We start from the raw sequence: 24,718 nt of genomic DNA on the forward strand, positions 1-24,718 counted from the left end.
GATCGACGGAGCAACACATGGCCGGATCGCGAGGGAAAAATAACTTCGTGCCTTCTAGCAACGCTGTGCGTCGTCTGCTACAGAGCAAGATCGACGGAGCACATTGCCGGATCGCGAGGGAAAAATAACTTCGTGCCTTCACAACGCTGTGCGTCGTCCTGCTACAGAGCAAGATCGACGGAGACATGCCGGATCGCGAGAGAAAATAACTTCGTGCCTTCTACAACGCTGTGCGTCGTCTGCTACAGAGCAAGATCGACGGAGCACATGCCGGATCGCGAGAGGAAAAATAACTTCGTGCCCTTCTACAACGCTGTGCGTCGTCTGCTACAGAGCAAGATCGACGGAGCACATGCCGGATCGCGAGAGAAAAATAACTTCGTGCCTTCTACAACGCTGTGCGTCGTCTGCTACAGAGCAAGATCGACGGAGCACATGCCGGATCGCGAGAGGAAAAATAACTTCGTGCCTTCTACAACGCTGTGCGTCGTCTGCTACAGAGCAAGATCGACGGAGCACATGCCGGATCGCGAGGGAAAAATAACTTCGTGCCTTCTACAACGCTGTGCGTCGTCTGCTACAGAGCAAGATCGACGGAGCACATGCCGGATCGCGAGAGAAAAATAACTTCGTGCCTTCTACAACGCTGTTCGTCGTCTGCTACAGAGCAAGATCGACGGAGCACATGCCGGATCGCGAGAGAAAAATACTTCGTGCCTTCTACAACGCTGTGCGTCGTCTGCTACAGAGCAAGATCGACGGAGCACATGCCGGATCGCGAGGAGAAAAATAACTTCGTGCCTTCTACAACGCTGTGCGTCGTCTGCTACAGAGCAAGATCGACGGAGCACATGCCGGATCGCGAGGAGAAAAATACTTCGTGCCTTCTACAACGCTGTTCGTCGTCTGCTACAGAGCAAGATCGACGGAGCACATGCCGATCGCGAGGGAAAATAACTTCGTGCCTTCTACAACGCTGTGCGTCGTCTGCTACAGAGCAAGATCGACGGAGCACATGCCGGATCGCGAGAGAAAAATAACTTCGTGCCTTCTACAACGCTGTGCGTCGTCTGCTACAGAGCAAGATCGACGGAGCACATGCCGGATCGCGAGGAGAAAAATAACTTCGTGCCTTCTACAACGCTGTTCGTCGTCTGCTACAGAGCAAGATCGACGGAGCACATGCCGGATCGCGAGGGAAAAATACTTCGTGCCTTCTACAACGCTGTGCGTCGTCTGCTACAGAGCAAGATCGACGGAGCACATGCCGGATCGCGAGGGAAAAATAACTTCGTGCCTTCTACAACGCTGTGCGTCGTCTGCTACAGAGCAAGATCGACGGAGCACATGCCGGATCGCGAGGGAAAAATAACTTCGTGCCTTCTACAACGCTGTGCGTCGTCTGCTACAGAGCAAGATCGACGGAGCACATGCCGGATCGCGAGAGAAAAATAACTTCGTGCCTTCTACAACGCTGTGCGTCGTCTGCTACAGAGCAAGATCGACGGAGCACATGCCGGATCGCGAGGGAAAAATAACTTCGTGCCTTCTACAACGCTGTGCGTCGTCTGCTACAGAGCAAGATCGACGGAGCACATGCCGGATCGCGAGGGAAAAATAACTTCGTGCCTTCTACAACGCTGTGCGTCGTCTGCTACAGAGCAAGATCGACGGAGCACATGCCGGATCGCGAGGGAAAAATAACTTCGTGCCTTCTACAACGCTGTGCGTCGTCTGCTACAGAGCAAGATCGACGGAGCACATGCCGGATCGCGAGGGAAAAATAACTTCGTGCCTTCTACAACGCTGTGCGTCGTCTGCTACAGAGCAAGATCGACGGAGCACATGCCGGATCGCGAGGAGAAAAATAACTTCGTGCCTTCTACAACGCTGTGCGTCGTCTGCTACAGAGCAAGATCGACGGAGCACATGCCGGATCGCGAGGGAAAAATAACTTCGTGCCTTCTACAACGCTGTGCGTCGTCTGCTACAGAGCAAGATCGACGGAGCACATGCCGGATCGCGAGAGAAAAATAACTTCGTGCCTTCTACAACGCTGTGCGTCGTCTGCTACAGAGCAAGATCGACGGAGCACATGCCGGATCGCGAGGAGAAAATAACTTCGTGCCTTCTACAACGCTGTGCGTCGTCTGCTACAGAGCAAGATCGACGGAGCACATGCCGGATCGCGAGAGGAAAAATAACTTCGTGCCTTCTACAACGCTGTGCGTCGTCTGCTACAGAGCAAGATCGACGGAGCACATGCCGGATCGCGAGGGAAAAATAACTTCGTGCCTTCTACAACGCTGTGCGTCGTCTGCTACAGAGCAAGATCGACGGAGCACATGCCGGATCGCGAGGAGAAAAATAACTTCGTGCCTTCTACAACGCTGTGCGTCGTCTGCTACAGAGCAAGATCGACGGAGCACATGCCGGATCGCGAGGGAAAAATAACTTCGTGCCTTCTACAACGCTGTGCGTCGTCTGCTACAGAGCAAGATCGACGGAGCACATGCCGGATCGCGAGGGAAAAATAACTTCGTGCCTTCTACAACGCTGTGCGTCGTCTGCTACAGAGCAAGATCGACGGAGCACATGCCGGATCGCGAGGGAAAAATAACTTCGTGCCTTCTACAACGCTGTGCGTCGTCTGCTACAGAGCAAGATCGACGGAGCACATGCCGGATCGCGAGGGAAAAATAACTTCGTGCCTTCTACAACGCTGTGCGTCGTCTGCTACAGAGCAAGATCGACGGAGCACATGCCGGATCGCGAGGGAAAAATAACTTCGTGCCTTCTACAACGCTGTGCGTCGTCTGCTACAGAGCAAGATCGACGGAGCACATGCCGGATCGCGAGAGAAAAATAACTTCGTGCCTTCTACAACGCTGTGCGTCGTCTGCTACAGAGCAAGATCGACGGAGCACATGCCGGATCGCGAGAGGAAAAATAACTTCGTGCCTTCTACAACGCTGTGCGTCGTCTGCTACAGAGCAAGATCGACGGAGCACATGCCGGATCGCGAGGAGAAAAATAACTTCGTGCCTTCTACAACGCTGTGCGTCGTCTGCTACAGAGCAAGATCGACGGAGCACATGCCGGATCGCGAGGGAAAAATAACTTCGTGCCTTCTACAACGCTGTGCGTCGTCTGCTACAGAGCAAGATCGACGGAGCACATGCCGGATCGCGAGGGAAAAATAACTTCGTGCCTTCTACAACGCTGTGCGTCGTCTGCTACAGAGCAAGATCGACGGAGCACATGCCGGATCGCGAGGGAAAAATAACTTCGTGCCTTCTACAACGCTGTGCGTCGTCTGCTACAGAGCAAGATCGACGGAGCACATGCCGGATCGCGAGAGAAAAATAACTTCGTGCCTTCTACAACGCTGTGCGTCGTCTGCTACAGAGCAAGATCGACGGAGCACATGCCGGATCGCGAGGGAAAAATAACTTCGTGCCTTCTACAACGCTGTGCGTCGTCTGCTACAGAGCAAGATCGACGGAGCACATGCCGGATCGCGAGAGGAAAAATAACTTCGTGCCTTCTACAACGCTGTGCGTCGTCTGCTACAGAGCAAGATCGACGGAGCACATGCCGGATCGCGAGAGAAAAATAACTTCGTGCCTTCTACAACGCTGTGCGTCGTCTGCTACAGAGCAAGATCGACGGAGCACATGCCGGATCGCGAGAGAAAAATAACTTCGTGCCTTCTACAACGCTGTGCGTCGTCTGCTACAGAGCAAGATCGACGGAGCACATGCCGGATCGCGAGGGAAAAATAACTTCGTGCCTTCTACAACGCTGTGCGTCGTCTGCTACAGAGCAAGATCGACGGAGCACATGCCGGATCGCGAGAGGAAAAATAACTTCGTGCCTTCTACAACGCTGTGCGTCGTCTGCTACAGAGCAAGATCGACGGAGCACATGCCGGATCGCGAGGAGAAAAATAACTTCGTGCCTTCTACAACGCTGTGCGTCGTCTGCTACAGAGCAAGATCGACGGAGCACATGCCGGATCGCGAGAGAAAAATAACTTCGTGCCTTCTACAACGCTGTGCGTCGTCTGCTACAGAGCAAGATCGACGGAGCACATGCCGGATCGCGAGGGAAAAATAACTTCGTGCCTTCTACAACGCTGTGCGTCGTCTGCTACAGAGCAAGATCGACGGAGCACATGCCGGATCGCGAGGGAAAAATAACTTCGTGCCTTCTACAACGCTGTGCGTCGTCTGCTACAGAGCAAGATCGACGGAGCACATGCCGGATCGCGAGAGAAAAATAACTTCGTGCCTTCTACAACGCTGTGCGTCGTCTGCTACAGAGCAAGATCGACGGAGCACATGCCGGATCGCGAGAGAAAAATAACTTCGTGCCTTCTACAACGCTGTGCGTCGTCTGCTACAGAGCAAGATCGACGGAGCACATGCCGGATCGCGAGGGAAAAATAACTTCGTGCCTTCTACAACGCTGTGCGTCGTCTGCTACAGAGCAAGATCGACGGAGCACATGCCGGATCGCGAGAGGAAAAATAACTTCGTGCCTTCTACAACGCTGTGCGTCGTCTGCTACAGAGCAAGATCGACGGAGCACATGCCGGATCGCGAGGAGAAAAATAACTTCGTGCCTTCTACAACGCTGTGCGTCGTCTGCTACAGAGCAAGATCGACGGAGCACATGCCGGATCGCGAGGAAAAATAACTTCGTGCCTTCTACAACGCTGTGCGTCGTCTGCTACAGAGCAAGATCGACGGAGCACATGCCGGATCGCGAGGGAAAAATAACTTCGTGCCTTCTACAACGCTGTGCGTCGTCTGCTACAGAGCAAGATCGACGGAGCACATGCCGGATCGCGAGGGAAAAATAACTTCGTGCCTTCTACAACGCTGTGCGTCGTCTGCTACAGAGCAAGATCGACGGAGCACATGCCGGATCGCGAGGGAAAAATAACTTCGTGCCTTCTACAACGCTGTGCGTCGTCTGCTACAGAGCAAGATCGACGGAGCACATGCCGGATCGCGAGGGAAAAATAACTTCGTGCCTTCTACAACGCTGTGCGTCGTCTGCTACAGAGCAAGATCGACGGAGCACATGCCGGATCGCGAGGGAAAAATAACTTCGTGCCTTCTACAACGCTGTGCGTCGTCTGCTACAGAGCAAGATCGACGGAGCACATGCCGGATCGCGAGGGAAAAATAACTTCGTGCCTTCTACAACGCTGTGCGTCGTCTGCTACAGAGCAAGATCGACGGAGCACATGCCGGATCGCGAGAGAAAAATAACTTCGTGCCTTCTACAACGCTGTGCGTCGTCTGCTACAGAGCAAGATCGACGGAGCACATGCCGGATCGCGAGGGAAAAATAACTTCGTGCCTTCTACAACGCTGTGCGTCGTCTGCTACAGAGCAAGATCGACGGAGCACATGCCGGATCGCGAGAGGAAAAATAACTTCGTGCCTTCTACAACGCTGTGCGTCGTCTGCTACAGAGCAAGATCGACGGAGCACATGCCGGATCGCGAGGGAAAAATAACTTCGTGCCTTCTACAACGCTGTGCGTCGTCTGCTACAGAGCAAGATCGACGGAGCACATGCCGGATCGCGAGAGAAAAATAACTTCGTGCCTTCTACAACGCTGTGCGTCGTCTGCTACAGAGCAAGATCGACGGAGCACATGCCGGATCGCGAGGGAAAAATAACTTCGTGCCTTCTACAACGCTGTGCGTCGTCTGCTACAGAGCAAGATCGACGGAGCACATGCCGGATCGCGAGGGAAAAATAACTTCGTGCCTTCTACAACGCTGTGCGTCGTCTGCTACAGAGCAAGATCGACGGAGCACATGCCGGATCGCGAGGGAAAAATAACTTCGTGCCTTCTACAACGCTGTGCGTCGTCTGCTACAGAGCAAGATCGACGGAGCACATGCCGGATCGCGAGAGGAAAAATAACTTCGTGCCTTCTACAACGCTGTGCGTCGTCTGCTACAGAGCAAGATCGACGGAGCACATGCCGGATCGCGAGGGAAAAATAACTTCGTGCCTTCTACAACGCTGTGCGTCGTCTGCTACAGAGCAAGATCGACGGAGCACATGCCGGATCGCGAGGGAAAAATAACTTCGTGCCTTCTACAACGCTGTGCGTCGTCTGCTACAGAGCAAGATCGACGGAGCACATGCCGGATCGCGAGGAGAAAAATAACTTCGTGCCTTCTACAACGCTGTGCGTCGTCTGCTACAGAGCAAGATCGACGGAGCACATGCCGGATCGCGAGAGAAAAATAACTTCGTGCCTTCTACAACGCTGTGCGTCGTCTGCTACAGAGCAAGATCGACGGAGCACATGCCGGATCGCGAGGGAAAAATAACTTCGTGCCTTCTACAACGCTGTGCGTCGTCTGCTACAGAGCAAGATCGACGGAGCACATGCCGGATCGCGAGAGAAAAATAACTTCGTGCCTTCTACAACGCTGTGCGTCGTCTGCTACAGAGCAAGATCGACGGAGCACATGCCGGATCGCGAGGGAAAAATAACTTCGTGCCTTCTACAACGCTGTGCGTCGTCTGCTACAGAGCAAGATCGACGGAGCACATGCCGGATCGCGAGGGAAAAATAACTTCGTGCCTTCTACAACGCTGTGCGTCGTCTGCTACAGAGCAAGATCGACGGAGCACATGCCGGATCGCGAGGGAAAAATAACTTCGTGCCTTCTACAACGCTGTGCGTCGTCTGCTACAGAGCAAGATCGACGGAGCACATGCCGGATCGCGAGGGAAAAATAACTTCGTGCCTTCTACAACGCTGTGCGTCGTCTGCTACAGAGCAAGATCGACGGAGCACATGCCGGATCGCGAGGAGAAAAATAACTTCGTGCCTTCTACAACGCTGTGCGTCGTCTGCTACAGAGCAAGATCGACGGAGCACATGCCGGATCGCGAGGGAAAAATAACTTCGTGCCTTCTACAACGCTGTGCGTCGTCTGCTACAGAGCAAGATCGACGGAGCACATGCCGGATCGCGAGGGAAAAATAACTTCGTGCCTTCTACAACGCTGTGCGTCGTCTGCTACAGAGCAAGATCGACGGAGCACATGCCGGATCGCGAGGAGAAAAATAACTTCGTGCCTTCTACAACGCTGTGCGTCGTCTGCTACAGAGCAAGATCGACGGAGCACATGCCGGATCGCGAGAGGAAAAATAACTTCGTGCCTTCTACAACGCTGTGCGTCGTCTGCTACAGAGCAAGATCGACGGAGCACATGCCGGATCGCGAGAGAAAAATAACTTCGTGCCTTCTACAACGCTGTGCGTCGTCTGCTACAGAGCAAGATCGACGGAGCACATGCCGGATCGCGAGGGAAAAATAACTTCGTGCCTTCTACAACGCTGTGCGTCGTCTGCTACAGAGCAAGATCGACGGAGCACATGCCGGATCGCGAGGGAAAAATAACTTCGTGCCTTCTACAACGCTGTGCGTCGTCTGCTACAGAGCAAGATCGACGGAGCACATGCCGGATCGCGAGGGAAAAATAACTTCGTGCCTTCTACAACGCTGTGCGTCGTCTGCTACAGAGCAAGATCGACGGAGCACATGCCGGATCGCGAGAGGAAAAATAACTTCGTGCCTTCTACAACGCTGTGCGTCGTCTGCTACAGAGCAAGATCGACGGAGCACATGCCGGATCGCGAGGGAAAAATAACTTCGTGCCTTCTACAACGCTGTGCGTCGTCTGCTACAGAGCAAGATCGACGGAGCACATGCCGGATCGCGAGGGAAAAATAACTTCGTGCCTTCTACAACGCTGTGCGTCGTCTGCTACAGAGCAAGATCGACGGAGCACATGCCGGATCGCGAGGAGAAAAATAACTTCGTGCCTTCTACAACGCTGTGCGTCGTCTGCTACAGAGCAAGATCGACGGAGCACATGCCGGATCGCGAGGGAAAAATAACTTCGTGCCTTCTACAACGCTGTGCGTCGTCTGCTACAGAGCAAGATCGACGGAGCACATGCCGGATCGCGAGGGAAAAATAACTTCGTGCCTTCTACAACGCTGTGCGTCGTCTGCTACAGAGCAAGATCGACGGAGCACATGCCGGATCGCGAGGGAAAAATAACTTCGTGCCTTCTACAACGCTGTGCGTCGTCTGCTACAGAGCAAGATCGACGGAGCACATGCCGGATCGCGAGGGAAAAATAACTTCGTGCCTTCTACAACGCTGTGCGTCGTCTGCTACAGAGCAAGATCGACGGAGCACATGCCGGATCGCGAGGGAAAAATAACTTCGTGCCTTCTACAACGCTGTGCGTCGTCTGCTACAGAGCAAGATCGACGGAGCACATGCCGGATCGCGAGGGAAAAATAACTTCGTGCCTTCTACAACGCTGTGCGTCGTCTGCTACAGAGCAAGATCGACGGAGCACATGCCGGATCGCGAGGGAAAAATAACTTCGTGCCTTCTACAACGCTGTGCGTCGTCTGCTACAGAGCAAGATCGACGGAGCACATGCCGGATCGCGAGGGAAAAATAACTTCGTGCCTTCTACAACGCTGTGCGTCGTCTGCTACAGAGCAAGATCGACGGAGCACATGCCGGATCGCGAGGGAAAAATAACTTCGTGCCTTCTACAACGCTGTGCGTCGTCTGCTACAGAGCAAGATCGACGGAGCACATGCCGGATCGCGAGAGAAAAATAACTTCGTGCCTTCTACAACGCTGTGCGTCGTCTGCTACAGAGCAAGATCGACGGAGCACATGCCGGATCGCGAGAGGAAAAATAACTTCGTGCCTTCTACAACGCTGTGCGTCGTCTGCTACAGAGCAAGATCGACGGAGCACATGCCGGATCGCGAGGGAAAAATAACTTCGTGCCTTCTACAACGCTGTGCGTCGTCTGCTACAGAGCAAGATCGACGGAGCACATGCCGGATCGCGAGGGAAAAATAACTTCGTGCCTTCTACAACGCTGTGCGTCGTCTGCTACAGAGCAAGATCGACGGAGCACATGCCGGATCGCGAGGGAAAAATAACTTCGTGCCTTCTACAACGCTGTGCGTCGTCTGCTACAGAGCAAGATCGACGGAGCACATGCCGGATCGCGAGGGAAAAATAACTTCGTGCCTTCTACAACGCTGTTCGTCGTCTGCTACAGAGCAAGATCGACGGAGCACATGCCGGATCGCGAGGGAAAAATAACTTCGTGCCTTCTACAACGCTGTGCGTCGTCTGCTACAGAGCAAGATCGACGGAGCACATGCCGGATCGCGAGGGAAAAATAACTTCGTGCCTTCTACAACGCTGTGCGTCGTCTGCTACAGAGCAAGATCGACGGAGCACATGCCGGATCGCGAGGGAAAAATAACTTCGTGCCTTCTACAACGCTGTGCGTCGTCTGCTACAGAGCAAGATCGACGGAGCACATGCCGGATCGCGAGGGAAAAATAACTTCGTGCCTTCTACAACGCTGTGCGTCGTCTGCTACAGAGCAAGATCGACGGAGCACATGCCGGATCGCGAGGGAAAAATAACTTCGTGCCTTCTACAACGCTGTGCGTCGTCTGCTACAGAGCAAGATCGACGGAGCACATGCCGGATCGCGAGAGGAAAAATAACTTCGTGCCTTCTACAACGCTGTGCGTCGTCTGCTACAGAGCAAGATCGACGGAGCACATGCCGGATCGCGAGGGAAAAATAACTTCGTGCCTTCTACAACGCTGTGCGTCGTCTGCTACAGAGCAAGATCGACGGAGCACATGCCGGATCGCGAGAGAAAAATAACTTCGTGCCTTCTACAACGCTGTGCGTCGTCTGCTACAGAGCAAGATCGACGGAGCACATGCCGGATCGCGAGAGAAAAATAACTTCGTGCCTTCTACTCCGAGGCTGACGCCGCAGATCTTACAAAGCGCACCGAAGAAGCAAGACAGCTCGCGTGGGTTCGAATAACTAGCCAACAAGACCGTGATGTCCGACGTTACAAACAACACCATCGATACGCTGAGCTACTTACCTCGAAAGGGTTGCTGCATTCAATCGGAGGCCTGGCCGCTTCAGGTCCTGCGACGAACAACGCTCAGTAAGCAACACCAAGATACATAAAAGCAGTGACTTTGTTTGGTCCCCGACCGAAAGAAAGAGTGTGCAGGCGCTATCCTAAGCACCAGTTCGAATTTTGTCACAGCGAGAACACAGCGGCACGTCTAACGACATTCTCTAAGCTGCCTTCATATGGCGAGAAACTAATAGTAGTTGAAGAAATGTTCAAATCGCTTGTTTGTCCATACTAGGCCCCCCCATTTAAGCAGACCATACATCAGGACTACTTGCATGCAATATTACTGCGCACTCCAGGAAAACTCGCGTACGAATTTAAAATGGCGCTGAATGAAGATGGTGCCGCGCGTGCACTCGAATACGGCTGCTTGCGCCCATTTCTTCTTTTTAGTCCCCCCTCTCTTTGCATGCGGTGCGAGTCGCTTTCACTCGCCGTGTATTCTGAAAAGTGGTCGTGCAGGCTGTATTAGCAATGATGTAGAACTTGGTGGTTCTTGCCTGGAGCTCCTGTTGGAGTGAATACACTGCTTGAAAAAGACAGGATCTGAGGCGCTTGAATTACGTGTTCCGGCAATATGGCTAACTACCAAGGTGTGTAATATACCTTGCATTTCTGACGTGAACGTTGTCTCTATCGTTTGATCGCTTCACCCCACCTCTACTGCCGAGCACCATCAGCAGATGAAGCTAGGCAGTTGCATAGTAATGTTCCTTGCTTTCGTTTTCCGCAATTTATTTAAATATAAACAACCAATTGCTTAAGCATGCCGCCAATTAGGTTTTCTGGTGTATCCCTCTAGGTGCGCATTTGTCGGCTCGTCCACTCATGTATGTGGAGTGTGAAAGAGAATGTGCTGCACCTGGCTCATCTGTTGCAGATGTGGTGCCCGAAAGACAGCGAAGTGAAAGACAACAATGTACCTATGGTGACTGGGCCGCGTGCTTGTGCAGACGCCCAGTGGTGCTATAAAGTGCTGGTGTATCGCGACTGACACATCCTCTCTTCCTGCCCACCCTACCCATCCTCAGCATCAAGCAGTGAGAGAGACCCCTCGCGCCGGGACTCCTCAGGTACGGCGGACGATCATCCGCTGTGCCAACACCATCACCAAAGACACCATAGGGGCTCTGATTCCCTTATACCCCTTCCCGAAAATTAAATAGTTTTCATCATCATCATCAGCTATGACGTTCGTGTCTCGTATCCAATTCTCTACGCATTGCATCTCTACGAGCGTGACGATCGTCCACTAAACAACCACACGACCTTAACTGGCGTCCACGCGACAACACTAAGCTCGCTTGTCATTTGAGCCTCACCTTGTTCACGTGCGGTGGTTGAGATTGATCTCGAGAAATTTGCAGCTATCGGCAAAGAGTTATGGTTGTCACGGCAGGAGCTTGAACTGGTTTGAAGATGAGCGTCCTAAAGACTGACAGCCGCGTGCGTTAGAACGTGACGCTGCGAAGGAGGAATTGTGAGTCGAAAGAACTTGCGCGTCAAGCCGAGCGCGAGAGGCGCGTTAAGGGGAGCTAAAGCTGAAAGAGGCTGACAAAGCATTACTCGAACGTCGGCTGCGTCTATAGCAGGTGAAATCAGCGCTGGAAGCGTGCCGAGCGCGACCAACAGTAAACATTTCACGCACAAACTCCACTGGAGTTGTCTAAGTATGCGTAACATTAGGCCGCTAGCTCTTCACGCAGCCCGGTGTAATCAAACTTATCAAACTTTATCCGGACAGCATAAACACTTCTCAACCCTTATCAGACGTTATCAACATTTCCATAATCGATTCGATCCTTGGCTGTCGATCCTCCTCAGCCTTATCGGCCATGATCCGACCCTTATCAAGTATATATATATATATATATATATATCGGCCCTTATCAACGTTATCGGATACAAATGCCATTAGGCGCAAAGATATGACAAGCGAAAGACAGGGACAGGCGCACATTTATTTTTGCGCCTAAACAAAAGGACTGTGCTTTTATTACGATAGCAATTATATGGACACTTCAACCGGATTTCTGCCGTCGGCGTCGCCGTGAGGTTCCCTATAGATAAAATCTTCGCTGCATGCCGTATGCCCGAGCGGAAGCGTGCGGGGACGCGCGCTATCACGCAGAGCGAACGCACTCAATCTCGCACGCGCAAGCAAGGAAGCGGGAAGGCAGCGCCGGAGGGAGCAGGGGGGGGGGCGCACTTCTACTCTGCCAACAACCGCGCTCGTCGCTCGCTCGCACCGTCGCTTATCTCCACACGGCTCTGACGTTTATGCGCCGTGCATTCGCCGCTCAGTTTCCGTTGAAGCGATAGACCGCACGTATCTTCGCCCGTTGCTGCGGCGCATGCGCTTGCTGCCAGCATTTTGACAGTCGTTGTCTGCAGTCATTCAGTGTGATCTATTCATGTTTGTTTGTGCGCGCATACACCACGCTTGTTCAATCAGTTAGTAATAGTCGGGCCACATTTTCCAATGCACGCTACACATGCAATGCTGCCCTGATCGGCAGTGCAGCGCTACAGGTGTGTCCCTTCGCACGCGCTGCCCACGGGAAGTGCTTCTCATCAACACCACCGTTTCACACGCGCCTTCTCGGGGTCATCGAGTCTCTCTTCATGTCGGTCTACTTACGCCGCAGCACACCTGCTTACTTAATCAGCTCATGTTTACTACAATTCATATTGCTACCAAAGCCGCTCACCTTACTTCGCATGACATTGCTGTGTTGCTATCGCATTTATTGCTTCGCCCTTAGGGCGAAATTGTGACTTTTTTGCGCAGTGCGACAGCCGCATATTTTTGTGTGTTTCTTTGCGTCTAAGGCCATTTCTATCCATGTACCAACTAGTCCGATAGCAGACGTTACTAACCTTGTCAGACACGATGCAACCCTTATCAACCTTTATCGGTCCTTATCAACCTTATCGAAATTGCTCCGATCATTATATGTCCACACCATGTGAACCAGATTTGCTGCCTCATCACAGAATTTGTCCGTCTAAGCATGATAGCTCGCGCACTCTAGAATCCTGGGAGGCTTTGCTCCGTTGCCCAGACACCACGTCCAGCAAGACATCATCGGTCCAGCTGCTGCTGTGTCTCAAGGTATTCCGGCCGACGGCAACGGATTTCTCTCCTGACGTTCACTGACTGGTGTTTTACAGCGTAAGCTGTTATGGGCTCATTGAAATAGCCATTTCGGGTCGCGATAATGCCACCGCCGCCCCCGCCGCGTAACCGCTATCGCTGGAAATGAGAAAAAGGTACCCGGTCTCCGCTGGAATCGAACCCAGGACCGCTGCGCGCGAGTCGGATACTTTAACACTGAGCTACGCAAGCGCTTGTGATAGTGAAAAAAAAAACCCTATAAACGCAGACGTTGACGATCCGAGTCTCGGCCAGTATGGTGGCCCTATCTAGTCAACGTGCCTGCAAACGCATCGTGCGCAGCTCGCCATCGACGCCCGGCGGACAGTTCCGATCGTTCTCGTCAAAATGAGGCGAAGAGACTTTCTCGCGAAGACCCTGGTGTGCGTGTTGCCAAAATTGGAGCTACTCTTGAGCCGCTCCACCAGCTTACGCTGTGACTGTGCTGCGTGTGCTGCGCAGGCCTGTGAGCTTTTTTAATAAAGCTGTTCCTCATCCTCCGATCATTATAAGCCCTTATCGCTCTTTAGTACCTAATCCATCCGCGTCGAACTATTATCAAGCGTGCGAGGCCCATATAACCCCTCATACTCCTTATCATCCTTATTAACTCATTGACTGCTTATCTTTCAGTGTTGCGCTACGCGAAGCGCATGAGCCCTCACAGATCAGTGGCGGTAAAGGAACAACTTGACCGAAGGCACATCCCACTAAAACCGAAACGCGACAGATATGTGGCGAGTTTGGCATTAAATTTTCGCAAGTTTGGAACTTTTCTGATTTCTCCAATGCTCCAAGTCAGCCTTACATGTTGTCCTAGAGATGGCTTTTATTCCACTATCAGCAAATCTTTCGACAAAGCCTTCACAGAAACTGTCCTCCTACGCATTTGTTTTGTACCGTCAGTACAACACATTCATATGGTTCATATGCATCATCATCATCAGCCTATACTTATGTCCACTGCAGGACGAATGCCTCTCCCTGCGATCTCCAATTACCCCTGTGTTGCGCTAGCTGACAGGGCACCTTAAGAGTAACGTGTAATCATGCTGTTTACAAAGCGCCTTACTTGACAAAGTCGAATACTGAGAGTTCTGCCTCTTGGCCGCCCTCCGACGCTTCAGTTCCGCCATGGAAAGAGGCCTGATGACAACCTCAGGTTGGCAGCTGCACCTGCATGCAACCGGTCGAGTGCCATATTTATTTAGATGGTGTATAGGGTTTTTTGGCGCAAGGGCCAGGGATGGCCAAAGAGCGCCAAGAAATGGTATCGGTAAGTGGATGACGCGGTGAATGGGAAGTGTAAAATGGAATAAGACTGTACATTGGCCTAAACTATTTACTCTAAGGTGCATAAAATATACAACTAATAAAACAATGCTAATAACAAGTGATAAGAACGATGACCATAAAATATAAGCTTGAAAGAAATAACACGAAAAGGTGCGTCGCTTCCATTAGCACTGCCGCCTCCCTTGGGCAATACCCTCTAGAGAAAGGTTCTCATGATCAACAACCTAAATGATCCAAATAATTGTTCTGTCTCTCTCTAGATAGAGGGAGGGCTACGAATCTCTCGGGCTAATAACATGCAGCACGACATTATTTAAGAAGTTAAGCACTGCCTTGGTTTCGAACAGATGATGATGATTGTTGGAGTTTATTGGTGCAAGGGCCAGCAGTGGCCAAAGAGCGCCAAGGCGATGATAATGGCTTGTCAGTGGTATGAATAGTGAAGTATAAGGTGTGAATAAAACAGATGTGGCATGGCTGTAAAGGGGCCTAAAAATAGTCACTGTAAAGTGTGTAAAATCTATAGGTAACAAGATTATGGCAATGACTAATGAAGTGTGCTATGGACTCGAGAGATGTATTGTGAAAGAGTGATGGTACACTAAAATATGGCACAGGCGAAAGTTTTCGAAAAGCACTACTGCCTTAAGAGAGCCCTTGAAGTGCGAGGGCCCGGAGGCATGTGCTATACTGAACTACTATCACAGCGGCATTCTCTAGAGAAAGGATGCGCTACGAAATTATTGGACTAGTAACATGCAGGACCACATCTTTTAAGAAGCCTAGGACAGCTTTAGCGTCTCTTCACCAAGAAACATAGGATGGAAAGGAACACATTCGCGGTATGCTAGAGAAAAAATGTTTCTTTCTCTCTTTTTCAGCTTCCCGACACTGGACGTGGAGGACGGTCAGCCTCTCACATCTACCAGAGGTTGATGGTTCATCACCAGTCAGCAAAAAACTGTGGGTGCCAAATGTACGTCCTATTCTGAGACGACAGAATAGGACATCAGTTCGTCGTGATTTCGTTACGGGGGGCCAGAAACCTAACTGTTGTTTAATCAAGTGAAGTTTATTATTTGTTTCAGCGTCCCACCAGCGTTGCCAGTGGCTTCGCAGTTTCTTTCGCAAGAAAGGTTTCAAGTCTGTTGCAGGAATAGCTACTGTATGATTAGTAGCGCGCGATGTAGCTGATATGGCCATTTGGTATGCTCGCACATGACCCTCAATGTCTCTATGGCCCGGCACCCAGCATATAATGACATGCTAGTTTGACATATACGCTCTGCATAGAGTGGAATGGAGCTCAGTGAGTACAGAATTTTATTGCGATAGCAATTATATGGACACTTCAACCGGATTTCTGCCGTCGGCGTCGCCGTCGCCGTGAGGTTCCCTATAGATAAAATCTTCGCCGCGTGCCGTATGCCCGAACGGAAGCGTGCGGGGACGCGCGCTATCACGGAGAGCGAACGCACTCAATCTCCCACGCGCAAGCAAGGAAGCGGGAAGCCAGCGCCGGAGGAAGCGGGGGGGGGAGGGGGGCGCACTTCCACTCTGCCAACAACCGCGCTCGTCGCTCGCTCGCACCCTCTCTTATCTCCACACGGCTCTGACCTTTATGCGCCGTGCATTCGCCGCTCAGTTTCCGTTGAAGCGATAGACCGCACGTACCTTCGCCGCTGCGGCGTATCCGCTTGCTGCCAGAGTTTTGACGGTCGTTGTCTGCAGTCATTCAGTGTGATCTATTCATGTTTGTTTGTGCGCGCTCACACCACGCTTGTTCATTCAGTTAGTAATAGTCGGGCCACATTTTCCAACGCACGCTACACATGCAATGCTGCCCGGATCGGCAGTGCAGCGCTACAGGTGTGTCCCTTCGCACGCGCTGCCCACGGGAAGCGCTTCTCATCAACACCACCGTTTCACACGCGCCTTCTCGTGGTCATCGAGTCTCTCTTCATGTCGGTCTACTTACGCCGCAGCACACCTGCTTACTTAATCAGCTCAAGTTTACTACAATTCATATTGCTACCAAAGCCGCTCACCTTACTTCGTATGATATTGCTGTGTTGCTATCGCATTCATTGCTTCGCCCTTAGGGCGAAACTGTGACATTTTTTTGTGTTTGCAGAGTGACATCAGGGCTTTTATGACGCTTAGAGAGTCTGTAAATACAATTGCTTTTTGAGGTTTTGATTTTATTATATGATTCACAGCCTACAATAGTGTATGGGCCTCAGCAGTAAAAATACTTGTTTCCGGGTGCAGTACACCGGATTCCGAGAAGGATGGGCCGACGGCTGCATATGATACCCCGGCATGTGACCTAGAAGCGTCTGTGTAAAACTCTGTACACGAGTACTTGGACTGGAGTTCGAGGAAATGCATTTTGATATGTGCCTCTGTTGCATGCTTAGTGACCTCTACGAACGATGTGTCACACTATGAACTGCTATTGCCACGGCGGTAACAGTTTCGCTGGAGCCTTAGGACGATGTTCAAATACTGGAACACCCATTTGCTCCCTCATATTCCTTACACGTAAAGAGAACGGTTTCCTCGCTGCAGGTCGGTTGTGGAAGAGTGCAGCGGCGGTCATACCGTTTATGGTGGAATAAGAAGGATGTTCATTGTTTGCTTGTACTGTCAGAAAATATGCGAAACTGCTATATGAACGATGCAGATGGAGTGACCACTGGTTCGACTCTACATAGAGGCTCTGGATCGGACTTGTTCGGAAAGCACTGGTTGCGAACCATATTTATTTAAGAGCCCGACAAAAACTTCATAAATTTAAAGGAAAAAGGGGAGTACATACGAAACATTAAAACATGATAAAAGAGCCGTGGGCATAACGACATAGGTATGACGACATATTGACGGCGACAGAAAAGGAACAAGACAGGAATGATCACAAGTAGGAGCTTGAAAATAGGAGAGCCGTTGTGTATATGAGCTTTTCGGTAAGACAGCAGACATCCGCAGCAGTGGGAAAGTGCAACGACGGGGCGAGGAAAGCTTCTTTTTTAAATAACTCTTGTAAACGTAGTTATCACGAGCGAAAGGTCTGTTTGATTTGGTTTCCCAAAGACTATGCACACAGTATTTCATTAACCCGCCGCGGTGGCTCAGTCAGCTAAGGCTGCTGAGCACAAGATCGCGGGATCTAATTCCGGCCGCGGCGGCCGCATTGAGAAATGCAGATAGGGGCGAATTGCAAAAACGCCTGTGTGCTTGCGTTGTAGTGCACGTTCCCCAGGTGGCCAAACCCCAGGTGGTCAAAATTAATCCAGAGCACTTCACTACGGCGTGCCTCATAATAAGAACTGGTTTTGGCATGTAAAACCCCAGAGAGATGAAGTGTTTCATTAATGCACGCTTCCATGCTTCGTAAGCTTCTCTATAACGTGCTAATATGGCCTCTCTTTGCCCGGGTGTTTCAGCAGCCAACTTTGCCTTTGCTTGAAATTCCGCAGCCTGCCGTCTAGCCATATCTACTGGATGACTGGATTCAGCCTGTCACTTGCGCTGAAGCTCACGCACAGACGGCCCTGTCGGCGCACCATCCATGGCGAGACGGAGCGGCCAAGCGCCGGCGAAGCAGCCGTTAAACCCTTGCCTAGTAGTCATGTGGTACCGCAGCGGCGAGGTTCCGAGCAAGCGCAGCTGTGACACCTCTCCGCAGCGGATCACGTTACACCAGCCACATTCGCACTCCGGCCGCTCAAGGTCATTGCGACGCGATGAATGACCTTGCGACACATGGCGTAGTAGAGCTTTCGCTCTAAAAACAAGCTATCGTAATGAAACGTTTTCATACTTACTGAACTCTTACGAAATTCTTGTAAGGGAGATATACTGAATAAGGAACGCGTAATACATGTTGGCCACTAAATTCAGCCACAATGCCTTCAAGACGCTAGCAAGCAACGAAATATTAGCTGCAGCGTTTCGCACCAGAAAGCAATGGCTGGATAGGTGCAGTACTGATCTTCAAAATGATTTAACCATGCCCACCAGTTTCTGGTAAAAACGGCCAAGGACGGTGCTTGTCATTTATTGCAATGCAATGCTCGTTTCGTCTCAGCATATTTTCGGGCTTTTGGTAGATCGTGGCGCAGGATTTAAGGCGTGCTGGCCTATTATATTTATTATTGCGATAGCAATTATATGGACACTCAAAAGCAGATTTCTGCCGTCGGCGTCGCCGTCGCCGTGAGGTTCCGTATGACGTCAATCGAGATGAAATCGTCGCCGCGCGCCGCCGAACGCTGTATGTGCGAGTGAAAGGGCGCGAGGGACGCGCTCTTTCACGGCGAGTGAACGCACGGCGGAGAACAAACGCGCGTTCTGCGCCGTGCTTCCTTAAGGGCTGCAGAAGTAGGCGTCTCTTTCCTCCTTTACAATCATCCTATATGTAGAGCAAACGCGTCTTCTTTCGACGCGCGAGAGGCCGTGGGGGAGGGGGGAGGGGGAGGGAAGGGAGACGACGTTTAGCTGCGGCACCAAATGCCTATTTATATCAGAGGCTCCGGCAACAGTCACCAACGCCGCAGGCATTTTGAGCGAACGCGGGAAAAACGCCGACGGCGTCGACAACAGTTCTGCGCGTTGCCGGTGCTGCTGCATGTCCAAATTTATACAGCTGATAAAGCTAATATCATTACTCCGTATAGCTCTCTACAAATTTGCTATCGCAATTGATGCTTCGCCTTTCAGGTGAAACTGCGACAACTTTTTTATTCGGTTAACAGTACATGATTGTCGTGATGCATGGAGTAAACGTCGACACTAAATAGTCACCTGTCTAAGCCTCTAGTACTATATTAGCGTTCATGGCATAAAGTATTCACACAGAAGGCTAAAGTTAACATACAGGACGTACATGCACAACGGCAAAAAATAACATGCTGATGTTGTTTACTACAGTGGGCATTGACCAATAAAAGTAATAGAATATACAGCCAGTAATCCAACTACCACAATACAGCCAGCATACAACTATAAGCATTACACAACTGCAATAAACAACCAGTTCTCCTACTAAAAATTCAAATACAACGTCACACAAACATTTTTAAAACTTTCTTGCCCATTTTCTGGTCAGCATTTTGGATAATATCGTCGCACTGAAGTCGTTAACCGACAAAGTTTCCAGAACAAAATGTTAAAGGCGCCATGAGTGAATGATCATCTGCGGTGGGTACCGGGGCTAAAGCTGAGCTTAAATGGCTGGTGGCATCATGCGAGCTAATGTACGCTCTCTCCTTGCACGCCTAGAGTTGTAAGTCACGTAATTAGGTTTCGAAAACGTCGCTGTTTCGCACGAAAGGCGAACCATCAATTGCGATAGCAAATTAGTAGAAAGCTATACGGAATAAGGAAAGTAGCTTTATCGGCTGCATAAACTTGGACACATTCGCTTACTAACTGAATTAACAAGCATGGTGTCAGCGCGCACAGGCAAACATGAATAGATCACACACGATGACCGCATCCACTGTCAAAACGCTGGCGTAAGCAAGCGCGGCGGCAGCAGCGACCGAAGGTTCGTGCGGTCTATCGCTGCAACGGAAACTGAGAGGCGAAAGCACAGCGCAAACAAAGGTAAGAGCCGTTTGAAGATCGCTGTCAAGATACGGCGCGAGCGACAGCCCGCAGCCGCGCAAGGTACCCAGTTGGTGACAGAGCTGAAGCCGCGCCCCCTTTCTCCCGCGCTGCCTTGCCGCTTTCCTCCTTTCGCGTGGGAGAGTGAGTCCCTTGCGCCCGGTCGCAAGATACGCATTTGGTGCCGTAGTTAAACGTCACCTCCCCTCCCATCCCCCCACGGCCTTTCGCACGACGGAAGACGTCGCGTTTTCTCTCCGCCATGCGTTCGCTCTCCGTGAAAGCACGAGTCCCCAGCGCGCTTTCACTCGCACAGAGAGCATACGGCGCGCGGCGACCATGCTTTCGCCGTTGGACTTTATACAGAACCTCAAGGCGACGACGACAGTAGAAATGCGCTTGGAGTGTCCATAAAATTGCTACGAAATAAAACTCGGCGAAGTGATCGGCAGCACGAAGCGTTAATGTATTAGGTTTGCGTTGGGGAAGCAGGAAGCGTCCATACATAAAGGTTGCGTTGGGGCCAGTTTTAGTGTAGAGTGTAGTTGAGACAGTTTTAGTGTAGCATGTCTGCAGATTTTCTTCTTGTAGTGTAGCGTACGCTATACGCTATCCCTAGCGAAATTTCTAATAGAAAAACTAATAGCCTATTAGGTTATTGACACTAATACATTCTATTAGGTCTATTAGTGTATTAGTCTAATAGATATTGGTGTATTAGTCTAATAGGCCTATTAGTCTAGTAGGTCTATTAGTGTATTAGTCTAGTAGGTCTATTAGTGTATTAGTCTAATAGGCCTATTAGTGTTAGTCTAATAGGTCTATTGCTGTGAAAAAAATGTTGCAATGCACCAGATAACGAAAAACAGGTAAAATTGCTAGCAGCATTTATTAGCACAGCATGTTTTTTTTTACAAATTCCTCTTTCGAGATCGTCAGGTCAGCAATCTTGATTGAGTTTTTCGTTGACTTCGACCAGAGGACGTCCTTTTGAGGAAGTGGTTAAAAAAACCTGGGCAGAAAAATGCACGCATATACAAACAGTTGAAAGCAGGGGTGCTGGTTCTACCACTAAACGTTTAAGCTGGCAATCTTTGCTTCCAAATTAGAATAATGTGGAGCACCAATATTTTAGGACTGTTGATATATGCTAGCTCAAAATGTTTATCATAATAAAAAATGACGCCACCTGACATGACAGGACAATTATAAGGCACACAAAATGAACATAAGATGTGTGTTCCATCGAAACTGTAGACAGATATAAGAAACTCTAGGCAGAAATTTTGCACAGCGTTGTCGGAAACAGGCATGCTATTGCTCCAACGCACACAGCTATCGGCCCGACGGCACTGTAGTTGCGTCCACCGTCAGGATAAAAAAAAAGAAGAAAACACTTCATACAGAAGCATAAATAAGAAGTATAATTACCTCGAAATGGTAAATCGGCGCCGGGGAAAACGCTGCACATCGATGCACGCTAATACATCCACAAAGCCGCGAAGGACAGGGGTAAAACAGTTGCCTTGCGTTGTTTTGAAGTATTAACAGCAGCCATAGATAAAACTATCCAAATATACTACTGCACGAATGAGATTGCGCGGTTGCTAACACCACGGATTCCTTAAAAACACATCGTTCATTCACTAACACGCACGCCTCGCGTGACACCTCGCCTTGACATGGCAGCCGCCATGGCACACGTGCTGTACGCAACTACGGCTGACTATGGGCGCAGTTTTATTGCGATAGCAATTATATGGACACTCCAAAGCAGATTTCTGCCGTCGGCGTCGCCGTCGCCGTTGCCGTCGCCGTCGCCGTGAGGTTCCGTATGACGTCAATGGAGATGAAATCGTCGCCGCGAGCCGCCGAACGCTGTATGTGCGAGTGAAAGGGCGCGAGGGACGCGCGCTTTCACGGGGAGTGAACGCACAGCGGAGAACAAACGCGCGTTCTGTGCCGTGCTCCCTTAAGGGCTGCAGAAGTAGGCGTCTCTTTCCTCCTTTACAATCACCATATATGTAGAGCAAACGCGCCTTCTTCTGACGCACGAAAGGCCACGGGGGGGGGGGGGGGGGGCAGGGAAGGGAGGCGACGTTTAGCTGCGGCACCAAGTGCCTATTTATATCAGAGGCTCCGGCAACAGTCACCAACGCCGCACGCATTTTGTGCGAACTCGGGCAAAACGCCAACGGCGTCGACAACAGTGCTGTGTGTTGCCGGTGCTGCTGCATGTCCAAGTTTGTACAGCGGATAAAACTACTATCCTTACTCCGTATAGCTCTCTACTAAGTTGCTATCGCAATTGATGCTTCGCCCTTCGGGTGAAACTGCGACAACTTTTTTTATGTCGTACCCGCCCGCCGTGTTCCCTTCTCTGCGATACTGCTCTTTGATGTCAATAAATATTACGGCCTTTTATATGCGGTATCAAGTTAGCAATTTAGGTTAAAAGTTTAACATTTACTTTATGCGCACTTCAACAGAATATACGACACTGACGAAACTTCAGCCGCAAACAAATATGGTTGCTGTTATTGCACCGTCGTCGTCGTTCGTAAGCTGACCGGGCACCGCGATTCTATCTTGCAGATTACGGCTGGTTGTTCGTTTTTTTTTTCTTTTTTTTCGTGGGGAAGTATTCGCTGTGCTGTAAACACTAGCTGTTTCCTCAACGACTCATCGCGACGAGGCTCAGTGAAGCAAAATTATACATCAGAATTTTTAATTATTCAGTGATTAAACAGAAACACCTCTCCATGCAAGCAAGCAGTCCGCTAGTCTATTTTTTTCATCAACTTTCACCAGCAAACAAGAGCTGTGGAATCCAGCAATACATGTTGCATCAGACCAGCAACAATCTGTATAAGGCCAATAGGACCTATTAGTCTAATAGAGATACTAGTAGACACGGAACACTGTTTGTATAAGACTAACAAGTCTAATACAAAAGGCCTATTGGTCTTATAGGTAAATCACTAGGACTAATAGAAATTTCTATTGGTCTAATAAAAAACTTATACAACTAATACAAAAGTGTATTAGACTAATACAAACTTCTATTAAATTTCTATCAGTCTAATACAAAACTTATACAACTAATACTAAACTGTATTAGACTAACACAAACTTCTATTAGAATTTTTGCTAGGGATAGTACAGCGTACGCTAAGTAGCGCACGTTTATTACAGTTTTAGTTGTTCTGCGAGATATTCCGGTCTCAGAGGCCATATGCCATCGTCGCGCCTATTTCTCGACTTAACCCATAGGCGGCGCTGACATATCTCGAAGGTCGAAGGAAGGGATAAGTTAGCTAAGCGGGTTGGAAAGCTAGAAAAGGAACTTAAAATCGAGCAGAAGCAGAGGAAGGAGGCAGAAGAAAAGCTAGCTAACGCAGAAATCCAGCTGAGCGCCACCATTCTGCAAAGCAATGATGAACGCATCGAGGCGAGCACCGCGAACGGAGCTGGCTCCGATGCGAGTGCAGAGACAGCCGAACCCGCCACGCCGGGAAGCAGTGGCGGAAACGTCAGTGATAGTCACGAAGGGGATACCACTGACGCGGCCGGGGAAGAAAACAAAGCCAAGGGCAAGGATAAGAAAGGAGGGGAGGGCATTGTGACTTCGGGGGCAGCTTTCGGCGGTGAGGGGGAAGGAAAGCGTCGAGTTGTCTTTGTTGGGGATTCCAACATGCGTAAAGTAGAACCGGCGATAGCAGAGAGGGTAGGGACAGACTATAGTGTTCTAGAATAGGGATAGTGGGCTCAGATGACGGCTCCGCTTGAAGCCCTTGATGTCGCCTCCGAGAGATGGCGCTACAAATATTTGCACCTGAAACGTTTTGCAGTCTTGCGCCTACGCTATGCGGGTTATTGCACTGCATAGCGTAAATAAGTTCTTGCTATCTGTATTACCGGAAAGGCGTCAATTCGCATTTTGTGCTATATATATATATATATATATATATATATATATATATATATATATATAACTTTACCATTGTGACTGCGACGGCTCGGGAGGGTTTATCGATGACCTCGCGAGATGGCATGAATTTGGGCGCTGGTTCGCCACCAAAGTGAGCAGCTTGCGGTAGTTTGTAGCAGTTACTGTGACGATAATGCGAGTGCGATTCTTCGTTTTATATATATATATATATATATATATATATATATATATAGTGCTAGTTATCACCGTGTAATCGTAATCGTCCACTGCGGTCCACTAAGGCCAGCGTCGAGCTCGCGCCGCTCTCATTAGCAGTGGACCATTGCCCAAGCTGACCGCATTTGGTCAAGTTGCGGACAGTTAGTTTTCTTGCATCATAAATGCATATAAACGACGTGTGGGTACACATCGCCAGAAAGAAAAACACGGCGCATGAAAAATTATTTTCCTTAAAATATTAAACAAGCTCATTTCTAATTGTATACAATAATTCGAGCAATCATTTCAGCGAGCAGGCGGCATTGCTCTTTGAGCGCATAAAATTGCTTTTATTTTCGAATGCACTTTCAAGTTCGCACATTTTATTAGGAACAGCATCGAATCAAAAAAAATGTCACAGTTTCGCCCTAAGGGCGAAGCAGTGAATGCGATAGCA

The 24,718-nt window shown here is 50.2% G+C and overlaps 1 protein-coding gene across 1 annotated transcript in view; it reads right to left on the minus strand.

The window, feature by feature from the left end:
- LOC119465109 (WD repeat and HMG-box DNA-binding protein 1-like) overlaps window positions 1–24,718 on the minus strand; it is a 546,382-nt gene that overhangs the window by 160,811 nt on the left and 360,853 nt on the right. The window contains exons 11-12 of the mRNA XM_037725912.2: window positions 14,278–14,381; window positions 10,007–10,053 (exon numbers count right to left, since the gene is read on the minus strand). Of these exons, the coding sequence (XP_037581840.1) occupies window positions 10,007–10,053; window positions 14,278–14,381 (151 nt within the window). The remainder of the gene's footprint in view (window positions 1–10,006; window positions 10,054–14,277; window positions 14,382–24,718) is intronic.

Source organism: Dermacentor silvarum, chromosome 9, assembly GCF_013339745.2.
Source record: "Dermacentor silvarum isolate Dsil-2018 chromosome 9, BIME_Dsil_1.4, whole genome shotgun sequence".
NCBI lineage: Eukaryota > Metazoa > Arthropoda > Arachnida > Ixodida > Ixodidae > Dermacentor > Dermacentor silvarum.